The sequence below is a fragment of the Callionymus lyra genome, chromosome 19 (genome assembly GCF_982586985.1).
Source record: "Callionymus lyra chromosome 19, fCalLyr1.hap1.1, whole genome shotgun sequence".
Lineage (NCBI taxonomy): Eukaryota > Metazoa > Chordata > Actinopteri > Syngnathiformes > Callionymidae > Callionymus > Callionymus lyra.
Genome location: NC_141836.1, coordinates 9,211,295 through 9,228,689, shown reverse-complemented (window position 1 = coordinate 9,228,689; position 17,395 = coordinate 9,211,295). Strand labels below are relative to the sequence as shown.

The window sequence follows — 17,395 nt, the reverse complement described above, 5'->3', positions numbered from 1 at the left end:
ACATTGATTTTTACTTTATTACTTTATTTCTCTTGGTTCTTGTTTTATTTTTGATTATTTTTTATGAAAAATTGCTGTATTTGCTGTGGATAATTTGGAGGAAAAAAAACTGTTTAAAGTGATCAATAAAGTTCTACCTAACCTAACCTAAATTGTTGAACTTCATGAGAACCAGGGTCAGTTAACATGGTAACTATAATAAACATCATTAATCCTGGATCAGGAAAGGGAAAGTCTTGAAACATAAGAAGCTAAATCCGGATTTAAAGGAGAAAATTCAGACTCAAACGTAAAAAAACAAAAGTCATCACATCTTACCCTTGAAATTATTATTTTTTAAGTAATGAAAAAACATCTTCTTTTTTTTTATCTTAAAGAAAAAAAAAGCTTCATCACGACCTGAAAACACATTCTGTACAAAAGTTTGATAAATAAATCCAGAAAAATTAAGGAGAATTTTTAGAATGAGTCAGAGATAATCGACTGAAACAAATATATTTATTTATTAAACAAACTGTCAATTAAGTTTCTGTTACATGCATGGTTGTTTAAGTTGTAAAAAGAATCACATAAGTAAGTAAGTAAGTAATTTTTATCTGTATAGCGCTTTTCCAGACCAGGGTCACAAAGCGCTTAAACAATCAAAAACAATATTCAATAAAGTATATATTTTAAAGATCAAGATAAAACTGATAACACAACAGGAGTTCCATAAAATCAAGGAAAAGCCTGAATGGTTTAAATTCATGAGAACCAGAGTCCCTTAACATGGAAACTATAATAAACATCATTAATCCTGGATCATTGGGGGCCAGGAAAGGGAAAGTTTTGAAACATAAGAGGCTAAATCCGGATTTGAAGGAGAAAATTAAGACTCAAACGTAAAAACAAAAGTCATCACATCTTACCCTTGAATTTAGTAGAAACAATATATAATGAAAAAACATAATTATTTTATCTTAAAGAAAAGATTATCTTCATCATGCAGAACCTGAAAACACTTTTTGTATAAAAGCCTGATAAATAAATCAAGAATAATAAAGGAGAATCTTTAAAATCAGTCAGAGATGATCGACTAAAACAAATCAAAAAAGCTTCATCTCGCAGCACCTGAAATATTTCGTAAAAACACACGATAACTTAATCAAGAACAAGGAAAATCTTCAGGTAAAAAAGTGTTTTCGATGTCGACTGTGTTCAAGGATCCAGTCGTGTTGATGTTGAAAACGTTGTTCACACCAACATGTGCTAAAAATAGCAAGTCAAGCCCATTTTATTATGAATTAATTGAAAGACAAAAGTTGAAAGAACAACATTTTATTTCACAATTTTTAACTCATTTAAAAACTCTTCAGCATCGTCACGAAAACCAGAATTGACCTGAACGCAAAATAAACAAAGAGATAAAAGCTGAAAAAGCGATGAAAAAAATGTCTTGTTTCATATTTCTATGTAGATATATATCAATAAATAAAGATACAAATGTCAGAAGATGAACTCAAGTTTCAATATTTGAACTACGTTGAACAGATAGAAAGTGATGAATAAATAAATGTTTATATGCAGATATTTCAAAATCAAACAATAATGTCAAACATTTAAATATTTATTATCCTATATTGGTTTTATTTCACATTCCCACGTTTATTTTGTTCACAGATTCATTCTGGGTTCCTGTGACTCCGCCCCTCAAACGTCACATGATCGTAAATACACCAAACCACCAACGGAATTATTGCTCCGATAAATAAACACTATTCTACAAAAAAAACAATGTTTTTTTTAAGATGCGAAGAAACGGACGCAGACGAGTGGGACATGCAGCCGAGGGGGGGGAGGGGCGAGACGGGAGGTGTGGCCGTGACGTCGTCGATCATGCAGCGCACGCTTTTATTTCGTAAACACAAACTAGACGAAGAGGGAATAAAAATGTAAAAAAAGAAAAACAAGAAAATAGCACCGTTGTTTAAAAAAAAAAAGGGGTCGGGTTTTATTTTCTTTTGGGTCCATTGTTCCGTGAACACGTGGCACAAATGTAGTCCTCTGTCTCCGCCCTCTGGGAGGACACGCCCACACACGCCTGGTGGAACCACTGGTTGCAGCTGCCGTCACACTGGACCCAGTTCACCTGCAGGGTACAGAGTCAGAACTCGACACTGTAGCGAGAAACAACAGGGTCTCGGGTCTCACCTCGTCGCCCTCCGGGAGCAGACAGCGGTCCGCGGGACACGTCGCCATGTCCTCGTCCGAGTCTTCGGACTGGGAGAAGTCCGAGCGCGGGGACGAGGACCTCTTCTGACTCCTCTTCTGCCTCTTGTGGTTCTGACTCACGGGGAGACGCTCCAGCTGTCTTTTCGCCTTCTTCTCCGAGCTGCTGGTCGAGCCCTCGTCCTGTCCCGCCGCCTCGAGGGTCTTCAGCACCGCGTCTCGTCCTCCGGCGTCCTGAACACACGGGGAGACGTCAGCGTCTTTAAATCCGAGTCGCTCCTCTCTTAAGTCTTAAGTCTTACCGCCGCCTCGTGTCCCTGAGAGTCTCCCTGTTTACTGGTTTTGTTGGACTCCTGACTCGATGTCCAGTCCAGTAGAACATGGAACATGTTCTGAACCTCAGGAAGAGAAACCTGCAGTAGAAGACCCTCCACCATCAGCTTTTCCAGGTCTGGACTCAAACCTGTGCACCGGAGAAACACACAAACGTCAGTACACAATCACACTCAAATACATCATGACACAAACACATACAATCACACAACAGAAACTTTAACACAAAAACAAAAACCTGTGTGTGCACAAAAACTCACGGTAAGAGACCACACAAGCAAACACACACAGACACAAAACAACCAAAGCAAAAGCACACAAACATGCATAGACAATGACCACACAAACACACACAAATACAGACAACACAAAAACACACACAGACAAAAAACAACCCAAGCAAATCCACACAAAAACTCACAAAGACTACACAAGCAAACACACAAAAACAAGCACAGACAAATACAACACAAACAAACAAACACAGACACAAAAGAAACCCAAAGCAAACACACACAAACATGCATAGACAAAGACCACACAAACAAACACAAAAACACACACAGACAAAAAACAACCCAAGCAAAAATCACACAAAAACTCACAGAAAAGACTACACAAGCAAACACACAAAAACAAGCACAGACAAATACAACACAAACAAACAAACACAGACACAAAAAAACCCAGAGCAAATGCACACAAACACACACAGACAAAGACCACACAAACGCACACGAACACAGACAACACAAGCAAACGCATGCAAACACACACATTGACTGACATATACACACACAAAAGCATGCATGAACACACAAAAAGATGTATATGCACACACACAAACACACAGACTCACTCTGTAAAGGGAGGCAGGGATGTTCTGTATAAAAGACGTTCTGGTTCTTGTTCTGGTTCCACTCAGGGTTTATATTCTGTTAAAAAAAAAGAAAAAAAGTCAACATTCAGCTTCAGTGACCTCTGACCTCAGACAGGAAGTGATGTCGACCTGTGTGTCGTGTCCGGGGGCGGAGCTACAACTCTCCCTCTCCTCCAGCAGAGGAAGACTCCACAGCTGTGACATCATCACGGCTCTGTGCTGCCAGCGCGTCGTTCTCTCCAACAGGAAGTCCAGGGCGTCCCCCTCGGGCAGCCGGACCCCCATGTCGTGCAGCTGCTCCGCCAAGGGGAGCACCTCGCTCACGGAGGGCTTCTGGTGGACCCGGCACAGCGGGCAGAGCCAGGGCTGCGGGTCCAGGGGGTCGGTGGAGTCGCGGACGCACACGCTGTGGAAGGCGTCTCGACAGAGCTCGCACTGCAGCATGGCGCCCATCGGCGCCTTCTGACACACGCACACCTTCAGGTCCGCGCAGGACGCCGAGGGGAGGAGCTTCGACTCGTTCGCCGTTCGGACCTGAGAGACCGACTCCAGTTCCCTGAGCCGGAGCTGCTCCAGAACACCCGCCTGGACCAACACAAGAAGACCATGTATCTGATGAATCTGATGCTAACACTGATGCTAACAATGTCGCTTACACTGTTGCTAACATGGTAGCTAACACTGATTCTTAAGAGTATACCAACACAGGTGCTTAAAGTGTTACTAACACTGTCACTAACGCAGTCGCAACCACTGCCGCCAACATCGCAGCTAATACTGATGCTAAAACAGATGACAACACTGGTGCTAACATCATCGCTAACACCATCTCAAAAAATGTTGCTAACACTGTCACTAACATCACCATCTACACTGATGCTAAAACAGATGACAACACTGGTGCTAACATCATCGCTCATACTATCTCAAAAAATGTTGCTAACACTGTCACTAACATCACCATCTACACTGATGCTAAAACAGATGACAACACTGGTGCTAACATCATCGCTCATACTATCTCAAAAAATGTTGCTAACACTGTCACTAACATAACCATCTACACTGATGCTAAAACAGATGACAACACTGGTGCTAACATCATCGCTCATACTATCTCAAACAATGTTGCTAACACTGTCACTAACATAACCATCTACACTGATGCTAAAACAGATGACAACACTGGTGCTAACATCATCGCTCATACTATCTCAAAAAATGTTGCTAACACTGTCACTAACATAACCATCTACACTGATGCTAAAACAGATGACAACACTGGTGCTAACATCATCGCTCATACTATCTCAAACAATGTTGCTAACACTGTCACTAACATAACCATCTACACTGATGCTAAAACAGATGACAACACTGGTGCTAACATCATCGCTCATACTATCTCAAAAAATGTTGCTAACACTGTCACTAACATAACCATCTACACTGATGCTAAAACAGATGACAACACTGGTGCTAACATCATCGCTCATACTATCTCAAACAATGTTGCTAACACTGTCACTAACATAACCATCTACACTGATGCTAAAACAGATGACAACACTGGTGCTTACATCATCGCTCATACTATCTCAAACAATGTTGCTAACACTGTCACTAACATCGACATTTACACCGATGCTAAAAGAGATGACAACACTGTTGATAAAAGTGCTACTAACACTGTGGCTAACAGTAATGCTAACACTGTTGCCAACACCGGCGCTAACACTGATGCTAAAACGGATGATAACACTGTTGCTAAAAGTGCTACTAACACTGTGGCTAACACCGATGCTAAAACTGATTCTAAAAAGTATGCCAACACAGTGTTAAAATTGTTACTAAGCTGTCACTGTGTTGTTCTCAGTTTTATCTTGATCTTTAAAGTATATACTTTTTTTGAATATTGTTTTGATTGTTAAAGTGCTTTGTGACCCTGGTCTGGAAAAGCGCTATATAAATAAATATTACTTACTTACTTACATACTTACTAAGACCGTCGCTAACACTGATGCTAAAATGGATAACAACACCCGTGCTAAAAGCACTACTAACACTATGGCTAACACTGATGCTAACATAGTTTACTGTTATGACTCACGGCTGACGAGGAGTCCGTGGACTCGGACAGACTGTTCTCGATGTCGCTGACGACCTTCTGTCGAGAATTCTTCTTCGCCTTCTTTTTCCTCCTCACAGACGTGTCCGGGTCCAGATCACAGCGAGGACACAGAACCTACAGAGGCAGGGAAGACACCGTCAGTGGACACGTAAGAACATCACCAAGATATGATGCTCTACCTCAAGCAGGTTGGAGTTGGACTCTTTATGGAGGAACAGGGCAGCGAGAGACTTCTTCCACTTGTTCACCTCCACCAGCAGAGACTCCAGACGCTCCAGCGGCTCCAGGAGCACCGGGATGGCTTGTCCCCTCAGGACCACGTCGGACAGGTGGCTCAGCATCAGCGACCTTCCGTCGACCTTCAGAAATGACCATCGCTCGTGAGTTGGTCAACACTTCAGCAGCAGAACCGCGGAACTCACCTGAAGACCCTCCGCCTCCAGCAGCCAATCGTGAGCCTTCCTGACGGCGTCGGTCAGCAGGTGACAGTTGGGCAGGTGTGCTGGGACGGCAGCCGCCTTTTCTGCTGCTGCGGTGAGTGACTCCATGGAGTGAGGAGGTCTGTGAAGGTAAGTGATTATTATTACTATTCTTAATATTATCGTAGTATTCTGTTTGTATATCAGTGACACCAGAATATTGAATGGTTAAATTTAACATTTCAAATGTTGAAACCTTAATATTTATAAGTATTTAATGTAGAAATAATGGAATTTAATTGATTAAAAATTAATTAAAGTGTTTATTAAATAGTTGAATTCATTTTTCATATTGAACGGTTACACATTTTTGGTATATTAATCAGATTTATAATTTATATTTTAATTATAATTTACAATTCATATGAAAGTTTATTGGAAGTTTTTTTTTTTAATAATTGATTTCCATAATAAAAAGTTGAATTTCTTTGTATTGAATTGTTTAATTCCATTATTTTTATATTGAAAGATTTTTCTATTTTGACCATTTGATTTAATAATTTCTCTATTGAAGGTTTTATTAAATAGTTATATTCAATCATGTGTGAAGGTTGAAAGGTCAAATAATGGAATACAAAATTTGAATACCTTTAAATTAATGAATTTTATTTTACACAAGGATACTAATTCCAATAATTCAAAAATAAACTTTCTAACTTGAATATTATTTCATTCCTAATCTATTTAATTCAATATAAAACTGTAGGTTTGTGGTGTTACTGTTATACCTTCTATTTTATATTGAATTATATATTAAATATTGAACTAAATTAAATAAATAAAAAATAATGCTTGAAAATTAAGTGTCAACATTTTAAATGTAACCATTAATATTCTGTGAATATTCTGATGGAACTGATTTTTCTATATTCTTGTGTACTCTGATGACTTCCTGCTCACCTGGCTTTGAGCAGAGTGCTGGCTCGCTCCTCCCAGTGCTCCGACACGGTCAGCAGCTCCTGCAGACGGGCGACCTCCTTCTCCACGCCGGGGTGCGGCTCCAGACCCAGGCCCTGGTCGATGAAGCGCCGGATGGCCTCCAGCGTGAAGGTGGCGTGCTGAGCCCGGGCGCCCTCCACGCCCTCCAGCCAGCGCGCCTGCTCCAGTCGGGCGCGCAGCCGCGGGAGCTCCGGCAGCTCCACGTCCAGCTGGAAGCTGACGTCCAGCAGGCTCTGGATCTCCGTCACGCTGGGATCCACGTCGGCCAGAACCTTCTCGCTGTGCTGCTGAAAGTCCTCCACGCGGTTCAACAGCTCCTGTGAAGACAAAACTATCTTAGAAAACCTTTTCATTTTTTTTTTTACTTTCGTCTACAAATGGCAAAATAACTAAAGAAACAACTCGTTTATGAAGTAAAAAATTCAATAGATTATTTTGGGACACATTCCAGGCAGTACCAATCAAACCAAGATACGATGATTAAAAGAAATCTACTTGAAAAGGATCTTGACTGAAATTAAAGGAAGGACTGTTTGACGGGATAAGAAAAATATATATAAACACAAATTAAAATTGAATTTTCTTCACACAGGCTTAGTAGTTTTTTTTTGTCTTCATTGCTAAATCAATTAATAAATGATCTCTGTAATAATATAATTCATAACATGAGCATCTTTAATAAAATATATTATATAAGGAATTTAAAAAAGTGTATCATAAATCCGTGCATGAATTATTGCATCTTGACTCAATACATTATATTGTATTATATAATAACCGACTAACATATTGTTACATTTTTTATCTTTTTTTTTTTCAATATCTGGCAATGAAGACACAATATTTTGATTTGTACTCCAAACCTTTTAAGGTTTTCAAGAATAAAATACACACATTTGTGTTGTATTAACTATTTTCACTCCATTCATGTTGAACAAAATACAAAACATCCCATCGTTAGACCCTTGGATTCAAGTACAAACACTCACATCTGTTTTAGAAACACACAAACTTAAGTAGAGAAAATAAAAGCAGATGTTGTTGTGACGACTACCAGGAGGAGCTGAACTAAATCAGGCCCACAAAGACCTTCACGTGCGAGTCGACGGGAGCACCTGCTCCTGTCAGCAGCTGCTCACAGCTGCACAGACCAGAACACCAGCACCAGCAGCTGTGACGACCCGGGATCAGGACCCACCTTCAGCCGGGGAGCCTGTGGCAGGCTGCAGCAGAGGTTGTACAACTGTCTGACGAAGGAACTCAGCTCCTCCACCGTCAGCTGACTCCGGGACCGGCCGGAACCGATCCTGAACCTGCAGGAGGGAAGAGAAGGTGGATCAGAAGTTTTTCGGCGTGTTTATGCTGCTCTTCGGGGGGGGGGGGGTCAAGGGTCACCTGGTGTGTGGAGATCCTGTCAGCAGCTTCTGGGCCACGGTGGCACACTTCTCCGCGTCCTGGGTGACCACACGAAGACGCCTCAGCAGGTCGTTCTCCGGGAACGAGTTTGTCTCGGATTCAGAGAGGAGAGAGCGGAAAGTAGGCAGACCTGTGGAGAAAATTTTATATTTTTTATAATATATTGAAATAAATCCTACTTTTCAACCTATATTGACATAAAAAAAGATGTATATAAGTGTAATTAGAATATGTAATCGTTTAATTTAACATTTGAAATGTTAACACACTTTTTATTGCAATGTTGTTTTTTTAAGCATTTAATTCTTATTTTAAATAATTAACGTAAATCATTTTTATATCGAGAGGTTGAATAAGTTTTTATAGAATAATATGTAAATTGAAGTTCATGTTTTTTTTAATATTTTAATTTAAAAACAATTTACACATATATCTTGATATTCTGTTTCCTATAATTAAAAAATATTTTCCAAATTTCAAAAAATCCTTGTTAAAATAATTGTGCCACCAGAAAACTTTCAGCCAATCATGTGACGCACAGACGATCATGTGACGACGGAGAAGCGCTTGCGCTTCAATCCATTATTCAGGAGTTACTCAGGGTTTTCCCAGTAAAATAATTCCTTAGTGATCAGTGTGAAATGACGATTGTTCTTAAAACCTTGCTTACGCACAGATGGTAAAACCCACTTAAAACATGCAACTGTAGTGATGAGTTCACTGAGAGGGAGTGAGAAGACGATAAGGTAGAATATAAAGTCGAGTTAGGCACTTAGAGTGAATTTAAGAACAGATATTATTTTTAAAAACGTGCTAAAGGAACAACAATTTCTACAAACCAAGAAAGGAATAAAAATAGAGTTTGTCTGTATAGATAGTAGCTACATATAGATAAACTCACTTCGCTTCTTTTCCAGTTTGGCCTCCAGGGTCTCGCTCACACGTGCAGCCCAGGCGTCATAATGCTCCGACCTCTGCTTTGCCGCGTGCATCATCGGGTACAAGTCATCGATTGTGTATCTGTAACTGCAGGACACACACCCGTTGTCGTCACCAAAAGAGGTCGACCCTTGACTAATATAGTGGATTCTTACTTGAGGGTGTAGTTGGAGATGGGGCAGGAGCAGAGGCTGTCCACGTGGTGCAGACACACCAGAGCGCCCGGGCTACAGGGGCAGGTCGCCGCCGACAGGAAGCAGGTGGTTCGACACTTGACGCACTGGCGCTCGTCGTCCTGCAGGTGGTCGTACTGGGCCACCCGGCTGAGCAGCAGACCCAGCTTCTTCACCTGGTCCCGTTGCTCCTTCTCCTCCCGGATCATGGCCACCATGTCCTTGTGGACGGCCGAGGCCAGGACCACGTCCAGGGACTCGGCCTTGGAGGCCATGTTGCACACCATCTCGTCGTGGGAGAAGACGTTGTAGCGGTGCAGCAGCCGGTAGTGGTCCACGCACTGGCGGCCGAGGGGCATCTGGAGAAGAAACCGCTCGTCGGTCATGGTCGTGTCGAGGAAAACTTCTGCTTTTGCTGAGCGAGTTTACGTTTAAGTGCATTTAGTGATGCTTTAAATGAAAATTCTTGGCCGAAAACTAAAACCAAAAATCGGGTAACCAAGGCCAAAAACAGAAACACAGACAGAACATATTATGTTTACTATTGGTGCTATGTTGTTACCTCACTAAAATAAATACATTTTAATCGCTTCAAATAACAATGAGTAAACTATAGTTTGGGGCACTGACATTTCTATAACGTGATTGTTTAAGCGCTTTGTGACCCTGGTCTGGAAAAGCGCTATATAAATACAAATTACTTACTTACATTTGTCAAATGGTAACTAAAAATATTTTTTAAAAATAAAGCTAACTGACAAATAAATCATAAAGAAAGAGCAGAACAATGATTCATCATTGGTGGAAGAAAGCCTGTGTTTTTTTCTGTGTGTGAGTTTGTTCATAGAAGTGAATACCTTTCAGTTTTGCATTTAGTTACGATACATTCTACGCATTCAAAAGAACCATAGTAATCCCAACGTTATTGAACACATCATTTGCAAATGTTAGCAGACATTGTGTTTTTTCGAGTCTTTCTTTCCATCACCCAAGTGTACCATTATTTATCAGCACGTGTAACACCAAGAAGACCTTCAGGAATAAATCAGATTCTAAACTGGAAGTCTGCACTCGTGTTCTTAAATGGGAAAACCATAGAAGTTTTAGCAAAAATCTGGAAATTAGCTGTGCCAGCTTCTGACTCAAACATTTCTAGTGGGCTAAAATTTCAGTTCATCCCTATATTTTAGATTTCTTTAACTCTAATAAAGTATATGTGGCTCATGTTTGGATGAAATAAATTAGATTAGCACTGACAGATATGAGGATGTACTGACCCAGTCCACCGTGCAGAAGTTGACAGCTTCAGCAAAATTGAATCCCTGGTTGAAGCCGCTGTGATAGGCTCGAGGGAAAGTGACCACGAACTCTCCAGCGCACTGGTTGGTTCTGTAGATCTGTGGGACAGAAACAAAGCGGTTGAAGGGAGACAGTCGAGTTCGAGTCCGTTGACAGATCGAACTCACCGGAACTCCATGAGCCATGAGTGTGTTCGGGTTCATGATGGTGACCAGCTGGTGCAGGAGGTCTGGCTGGGACTCAAACAATTCCGGTGCCAGTTTCCTCATCACTTCCTCCAATTGCTCCGCAGCAAACCCAGGAGCTCCGTACCAGGTTTTCGGTTCTCCCCTGACACGAGAGACAATTCAACCGTCATCTTCAGAGCTGGTTTTGATGCAGGCTTTTTCAAGAGAGCGGATTCTGTGGTACCAGTGCAGGTAGTTGATGGAGTAGCTCCAGTGGTCCTCGATGTGCCAGCAGAAGGACGAGAAGCACATTCCAACGTACAGCCAGGGCAGAGTCATCCCGCAGATGTCAGCCGTGACGTGGGTCAGAACCGAAGGGTTCATCATGGCCAAGTTGTTCAGGTTCCACCCACACTTGAGGTACTTCTGCAGCAGAATATGAGCAATTTATGTGTTTATTGAGGTTGAAATGTAAGTAAGTAAGTAAGTAATTTTTATTTATATAGCGCTTTTCCAGACCAGGGTCACAAAGCGCTTAAACAATCAAAACAATATTCAATAATTTAAAGGTCAAAATAACACTGAGAACAACACATGAGTTCCAGAAAATCAAGGAAAAGCCTGCACGAATAAAAACGTCTTACGATGTTTCTTGAAAGAGTCAGTATTTTATACGTCATTTTTTGGTCAAAACCATCATAGAGAAAGTTACTGTTTCAAGTTTAACTACAGCAGCAACCAGTAGTGAAAGTGATACATATTGTACGTCCAAACAATAGTCAATATCTCAGCTTGATAATTCATGTCTGTATAGAGTTATTATCATGTTGTGTAGTTTTACGTTTAAAAGTTTATAGGATTAAAAGGATAAAAATACTACAAGTGTATTTTGCTGGAAGACTTAATTTTTATATATATTACATTTGTAACTTCACTCACCTCGTCTTCCGGAGACACCTTGAACCGTCCATCTGGAATCGGAAATCCGCTCCCGAACTCCTTGGAGGCGATATCAGCTCCATACTCCACTGTGACGTCCTCCTCGATGGCTCCGACCAGACGCCAGAACTCCTTCTCCACCAGCTCAGTGGGTACCATCTGGAGTGCGAGGAGAAGCAGGAGAACGGGTCAGGGGTGGCGAACAGGGATATACCTCATCGAGTCTTGATTACATGGACTGGCATGTTGAAATAATCCGACTTGAAGGCGTCGGCCATCTGTCCGAAGGCTCGCAGGGAGTAATCTCGGTACGCTTGCTCGAACCCAAACGCCTCGTGAGGTTTGCTGCACTCCTGGAAGTGGAGATTGGTATTTTTTTTTTAAAAAACAGGCGATGAGGGAGCGTCATTAAATGAGTCTCACCTGAGCCAGACATTTGGGGCACCTCCAGTCCCCTTTGGGAACGTCGTGCAGCGGCGGGATGAGGCAGAATGTGTGGTAGCTGTCGTCACATCCGTCGCACAACAACAGACGGTCCTCGTCTCCACCGCTGGAACACACCAGACACACCACTAGGTCCACCTGTGCAAAGGAGCCGATCAGTTGATGCCCAGCTGGAGTCGAGTGTTTAAAAAAAAAGGGGGACGACTTACAGGACTCGGGGAAACAGATGGGAGAGGTTTCTTGTTGTTTCGTGGCTTCACTTCCGTCACTGGTTCCTTCACCTCGACTGGTTCTTGTTTCACCAGGATGGGAATTTCTTTTTCCAGAGCTAAAAAAAAGAGATAATAGGTGTCAAATTCAATCACACATGCACTAAACACATCAAATCCTCTCCATCAACACCAGTTTTACTATTATTAAAATGACTTGGTTGGACACACGTGATGTAGAACAAGCAAGTTTGGCATGCACAAAACTAAACCAAGCTCATTTGTCTGACCTGGTTCAGGATTCGGACTCGGTTCCGTTTTAGCGACCAGAGAACCCATCCGTCTGCGCAGGTTCGGCCGGTTCTCACTCGGATCTTCAGGTTCGATCTTCACACTGATGAGCTGCATTCAGAAAGGAAGGAATTGTTTTAACTCCCCCGTGTGTGTGAGAGAAGAAGTAAAATATCCCTCACCTCCGACTTCACACGTTTAACTTTACGAACAGCAGATGCGGCCTCATCGGGACCGAGACTGGGCTCAGGAGTCTGGACCGACTGCGCCGGATTTGGCTTCGCGTCCGCATTGTTGACGACGGTCTCTGCGGTCCTCGACGACTCGAACGGCTCGACGCGCTCGTCTTTCTGGACCGGCTTCTGAGGGGACTGGTTCTTCTGGACACACTGCCAGGGGAGACAACCGAGGGTCACTTTTGCCGACGTTCAGGTTCGAACTTGTACAAGGTACGAACATGCAATCATAGCATTTAAGACAGAATCCCTATTTGCAGTTTTTTAAAATACACTAAAGAAGAGCATTTCCACGTGTCTTCTCTAACACATATTTATAAAAACCTTAAATGTCATATTGTTGTTTTTTAAATGCTAGACTTTCTTATTGTTTTGTGCTGATGAAAGAAATGTTATTTTGAAAGGGCAGAAGTTTGGATGTTTTTTTACATCCAGTGAAAATATAGAACCGGAAGTAAAGCAGCCAAAGAGAAACATGCACATCTCTGGTAGAAGGTTCCATGGTTGTTAAGAAGCAGCCAGAGAGAAACATGCAGCCATCGATGACCCACACACCCACAAACGTACCTGCTCAAGTTCTGGATCAGCCTCTGGTGCCTGAGGCAAGAGAGAGCTGTTGTGGTTAAATGATAGGGACCCTCAAAGTGAGGTCATAACCTGTCGGCCAATCAGTTGACAGGGGCTCTCTCTTCTTCTCAAACACATAAGACAGAACAGCCGATAGATCGACGACAGCAACTACGAGCAGCTCGATATAGTGACTCGTCACTCGAATCCACGTCAATGCAAATCAACCCCGACAGGAATCGGTGAGCAGTTCTAACATCAACTGCTGCCCGTAGTTGCTTTGAGTAAAAACCACAAACTCAACCTTCACAAACAAAGTCAGCAGCTCCAGATCGCAGCAGCAGAGCTCACAGCAGGTGGTCTGACAGTCTGCAAAGGGTTAAAACTCACCAGCAGGTTGGCTCCCGTCTGAAACAGATGGTAGGGGTACAGGACTTTTTCATAGTGTCCCCGCAGGTGGGATCCGATAGCTTTCCCTGGAGCGAAGCCCATCTGAACGGCTATCTTGGTCCAGCGTCTTTCCCGGCTCACCAGCTCAAACCCTCCTTCCTCTACCACCAGCTACAACCAGAGAGAAACCGCGTGACTGATCCGCTGCCTTCGGAAATCTTCCGTACAGCGTGAAGCCCGACACTACCTTATTGAGCTTGTACAGGTCAAGAATCTTCCGCTCCACCAGTGGGATCTTCAGGGCACATCCCTGCAGGTCCCAGAACTTGGCAATCTGGTCGAGGAAGTTGAGTTTAACCCGAGTCTGCGCCTATAATAAGAACACATTGAAAATGATTAACATTTTAGCAGGCCGACAGGAAGTCATACAGCCGTAACCACAAAGTAGTAAAACAGTCAAACTAACCTCGAGCTCATTGAGTCTCTGGATTCGAGGAACAAAATGAAGTTTGTCAACATCACACGCAAATGGTGGCTGCCATCCCTGAAAAAACACACATGTACAAGTAACTCAACCAACCAGTCAGTCAGTGACAAACCCTGCAGCCCAGGATACAAACCCTTATAAAAACCACCAGAGTTGCACACACTTGTAAACAACATGCTAATAACAAGAACCTAATAACAGCTTTTCATTTATCTGTGATGTAAACAATGCACTTGACTATGCAGAAATTTTGGTAAAAACAATACTGCCAATGTTAATGTGATTAGGATTCATGAGGCGAAAGTTTAGGTAAAGACGATCAAAATGTAGTTCTAGTAATGTTTGCTATTACTTTGTATTATATAAAAAAAATATATATATATTATCAAACACAAATACAAAAGGGATTAAAATGAGTGGGTTATTAACTACAAGTTATGAAAGTAAGGATTTCACAAAAAACGAAAAGAAGAAAAAAAAACACAAAGTGACTATACAGAAATAATCTATTAAGAGCTTATTACACGATTATGACATAATAATAACATAATATATAGTAATACATTCGTAAAAAGTCATCCATTTTAGTGGATTGAAATAATGGTATGACATAACCTACAAGGAACCACCATGTCAAATGGTTGGGTGTGTAAAGATAAAAAGATGCTAAGGAATACAGTTACAATAATTACAATGTTTATTTAAGTGGAAAGTGTTGATGCTAAGCATGAAGCACATCGTACATGCTAACCGGATCTCTTCCTCGATCACACACACACACACACACACACACAAAGATGGAGACCCACTAGTAACATTACAAAGCCAACATGGAGGACTACCATCTTGAACTTGTGTTGCTCCAAAACTCAACAGAGTTGAGGGAAAATCCACGAGAAATGAAGGAAATCAAAGAGAATCCACTTATTTAATCCATTTAAATAACAAATATAAAACGAACAAAACTAACTAAAACTTTCATATTTTTATTGGATTTAAGAAAATAATTAAATAGACTTAATAAACAGATGATTAACATTAAAAAACTGTTCTGCAACCCCCTTTTCGATATATAATTAAATATAATTTTAAAAACATAGGTGTGTATTTATATCCTCTGGTGACAGGTTGGGCTGTTAGCTTCATGCTACTAGCTTCGTGGCTTTGTTGACACTCGCCGCGCGACAACAACACAAACAATTCCAGTTAAATGTTGCATTTCCGTCAAAAACACAGTGTTGTCGTCGGTAATAGTTTGTGATTTTGTTTAATTTAAGAGGGATATTGTTATAAAAATAGTCTGCTGCAGTACAAAGAATGAGCTTCGTCCGCCATGTTGGTCCCTTTAAACCCTACAGCTTCATCTCTCCCGTCTCAGCATCCGCCTCGCAAGCCGTCTTCTCCGGCCTCACTCACCCCGCTTTAGGGGCCTCATCCACCGGCATCTCTTCAGCTCACTCTCCGGCTAAAAACACCTCCATATTCACCGCCGTCAACAACCGAGCTTCCCCCACATCAACCCTCTCCCTCGGCCCTAATATTGACCCTCTCCCCCCCTCGGGGGTCACGCATCCAAACTCACCGGTGGCGGTCGGACTTTGCAGATCCCGGTTTTCTCCGCGATGGGTCGGATCTTGTTGATGAAGGCGTACGGGTCCCGGAATTCCTCCCAGCTGGGCTCGAACACCGGGCACTCCGGCGGAGGCTGGAACTCGTCTTGTCGAGGCAGGTTCATCGCTCCGAACCCGGGACCAGGTTCTTTACGGAGACGAATCACAGACGAGAGGAGGTTCGGGGGGGAAAAAAAAGTTCTTGTGTTCCAAGTTCGTTCGGCGCTGGTTCCGGTTTCTTTTCGCCGAGTTTTGAAGCTCCTGAACGTGGACGGAGAGCGAGATGAGGCCGGAGACACACGAACAGTGGAGGACACACACACAGTGTTCCACGGCAGTCGACACGTCCGCTATGGAAAGTAGACCTCGTTGTATTTGCCTACTATTTTAGTTTATTTTGATAAATTCAATTCCATTCAACAGTAGAAATATAGGACTTAAAATGTGCTCATTTTATTTCAAACTATTTGGGAATTGTTTAAATTAAGCAAAGACAATTATTTTATGCTTTTTCACATTTTAATAAAAACATAAACATCTAAATTAAGTCAAAGCATTATCTTGATTTATATAGAAAATAATACATTCGTTTTCTCTAAGTGTGATTTCGTGTAAACCTAAATAATAACATTACAATCTTACTCTTAAATTATTTCTAAGAGTTTTAAAAAATATGCGTTGATGAAACAAATGAAGCATTTTTTTTCATCATGATTTCAACTGGTACAACTTTCCAAAGTGATTTTTAAACATCGAAATGAGTTAAAAACACGTTTATATATTTATTAGTTTTTCCTGTTTACACTAGCTACGCGGATTAATCTACTCAGGTTTACGGAGTCGCCGGGACTCGTTCTATTTAAATACCATCCAAAGTCGCTTAACATTTATGACGTCATACGTTACCTAGTTTTAAAGGATTTCTATTTTCTTTTTCGTCGACCAGCGAGGTGAATTAAATGTGCACAAGAACAATGTAGGATCCAAATGGGCGTTATCTTATTGTGGTTTGTGCTCATGGATAGGTATGGTTCAAACTGGGATGACGTTGTTTACCCTCACAATTATTCAAATGTTTAAAGAAAACGTCGAGAAAATTAACATTTCTATCTTTCATATAATATGTATTTAATTATATGTAACGTCAGGCGACAGTAAACACATCCTTTGATGATAAAACTAAAGCTTTCATGTACAAACATAAGCCTTTATTTCATTTTGACCGAAGAATCAAAGCTTTTTCACGCCTTAAATTAAC

The 17,395-nt window shown here is 41.6% G+C and overlaps 1 protein-coding gene across 2 annotated transcripts; it reads right to left on the bottom strand.

Annotated features, from left to right (window-relative positions):
• Positions 1 to 1,623: 1,623 nt before the first annotated feature.
• On the bottom strand, positions 1,624 to 16,474 carry kdm5bb (lysine demethylase 5Bb). Of its 2 annotated transcripts, XM_087782060.1 has the most exons (27): positions 16,110 to 16,474; positions 14,507 to 14,584; positions 14,288 to 14,410; positions 14,041 to 14,211; positions 13,651 to 13,680; positions 13,030 to 13,236; positions 12,847 to 12,958; positions 12,557 to 12,675; positions 12,327 to 12,485; positions 12,137 to 12,256; positions 11,904 to 12,062; positions 11,209 to 11,390; positions 10,965 to 11,127; positions 10,776 to 10,895; positions 9,481 to 9,857; positions 9,288 to 9,412; positions 8,366 to 8,516; positions 8,169 to 8,283; positions 6,932 to 7,287; positions 5,975 to 6,113; positions 5,732 to 5,911; positions 5,532 to 5,666; positions 3,551 to 4,006; positions 3,401 to 3,476; positions 2,511 to 2,671; positions 2,191 to 2,442; positions 1,624 to 2,128 (listed from the first exon to the last, which is right to left on the bottom strand). In XM_087782060.1, exons 1-27 carry the CDS (start codon positions 16,260 to 16,262, stop codon positions 1,991 to 1,993), a joined length of 4,557 nt encoding a protein of 1,518 aa, XP_087638186.1. In that variant the 5' UTR covers positions 16,263 to 16,474; the 3' UTR covers positions 1,624 to 1,990. The 2 variants fall into 2 exon arrangements, with proteins under 2 accessions (XP_087638186.1, XP_087638187.1); XM_087782061.1 differs by lacking the exon at positions 13,651 to 13,680.
• Between the last annotated feature and the right edge of the window lie 921 nt (positions 16,475 to 17,395).

Bases quoted from the DNA above. Each gene is read 5' to 3' on its own strand.
- kdm5bb (XM_087782060.1), bottom strand. From the start codon at position 16,262: ATGAACCTGCCTCGACAAGACGAGTTCCAGCCTCCGCCGGAGTGCCCG. The intron at 14,411-14,506 runs GTTAGTTTGACT...TTCTTATTATAG, and splicing joins AGAGACTCAATGAGCTCGAG to GCGCAGACTCGGGTTAAACT. The intron at 12,959-13,029 runs GTGAGGGATATT...TTCTGAATGCAG, and splicing joins TTAAACGTGTGAAGTCGGAG to CTCATCAGTGTGAAGATCGA.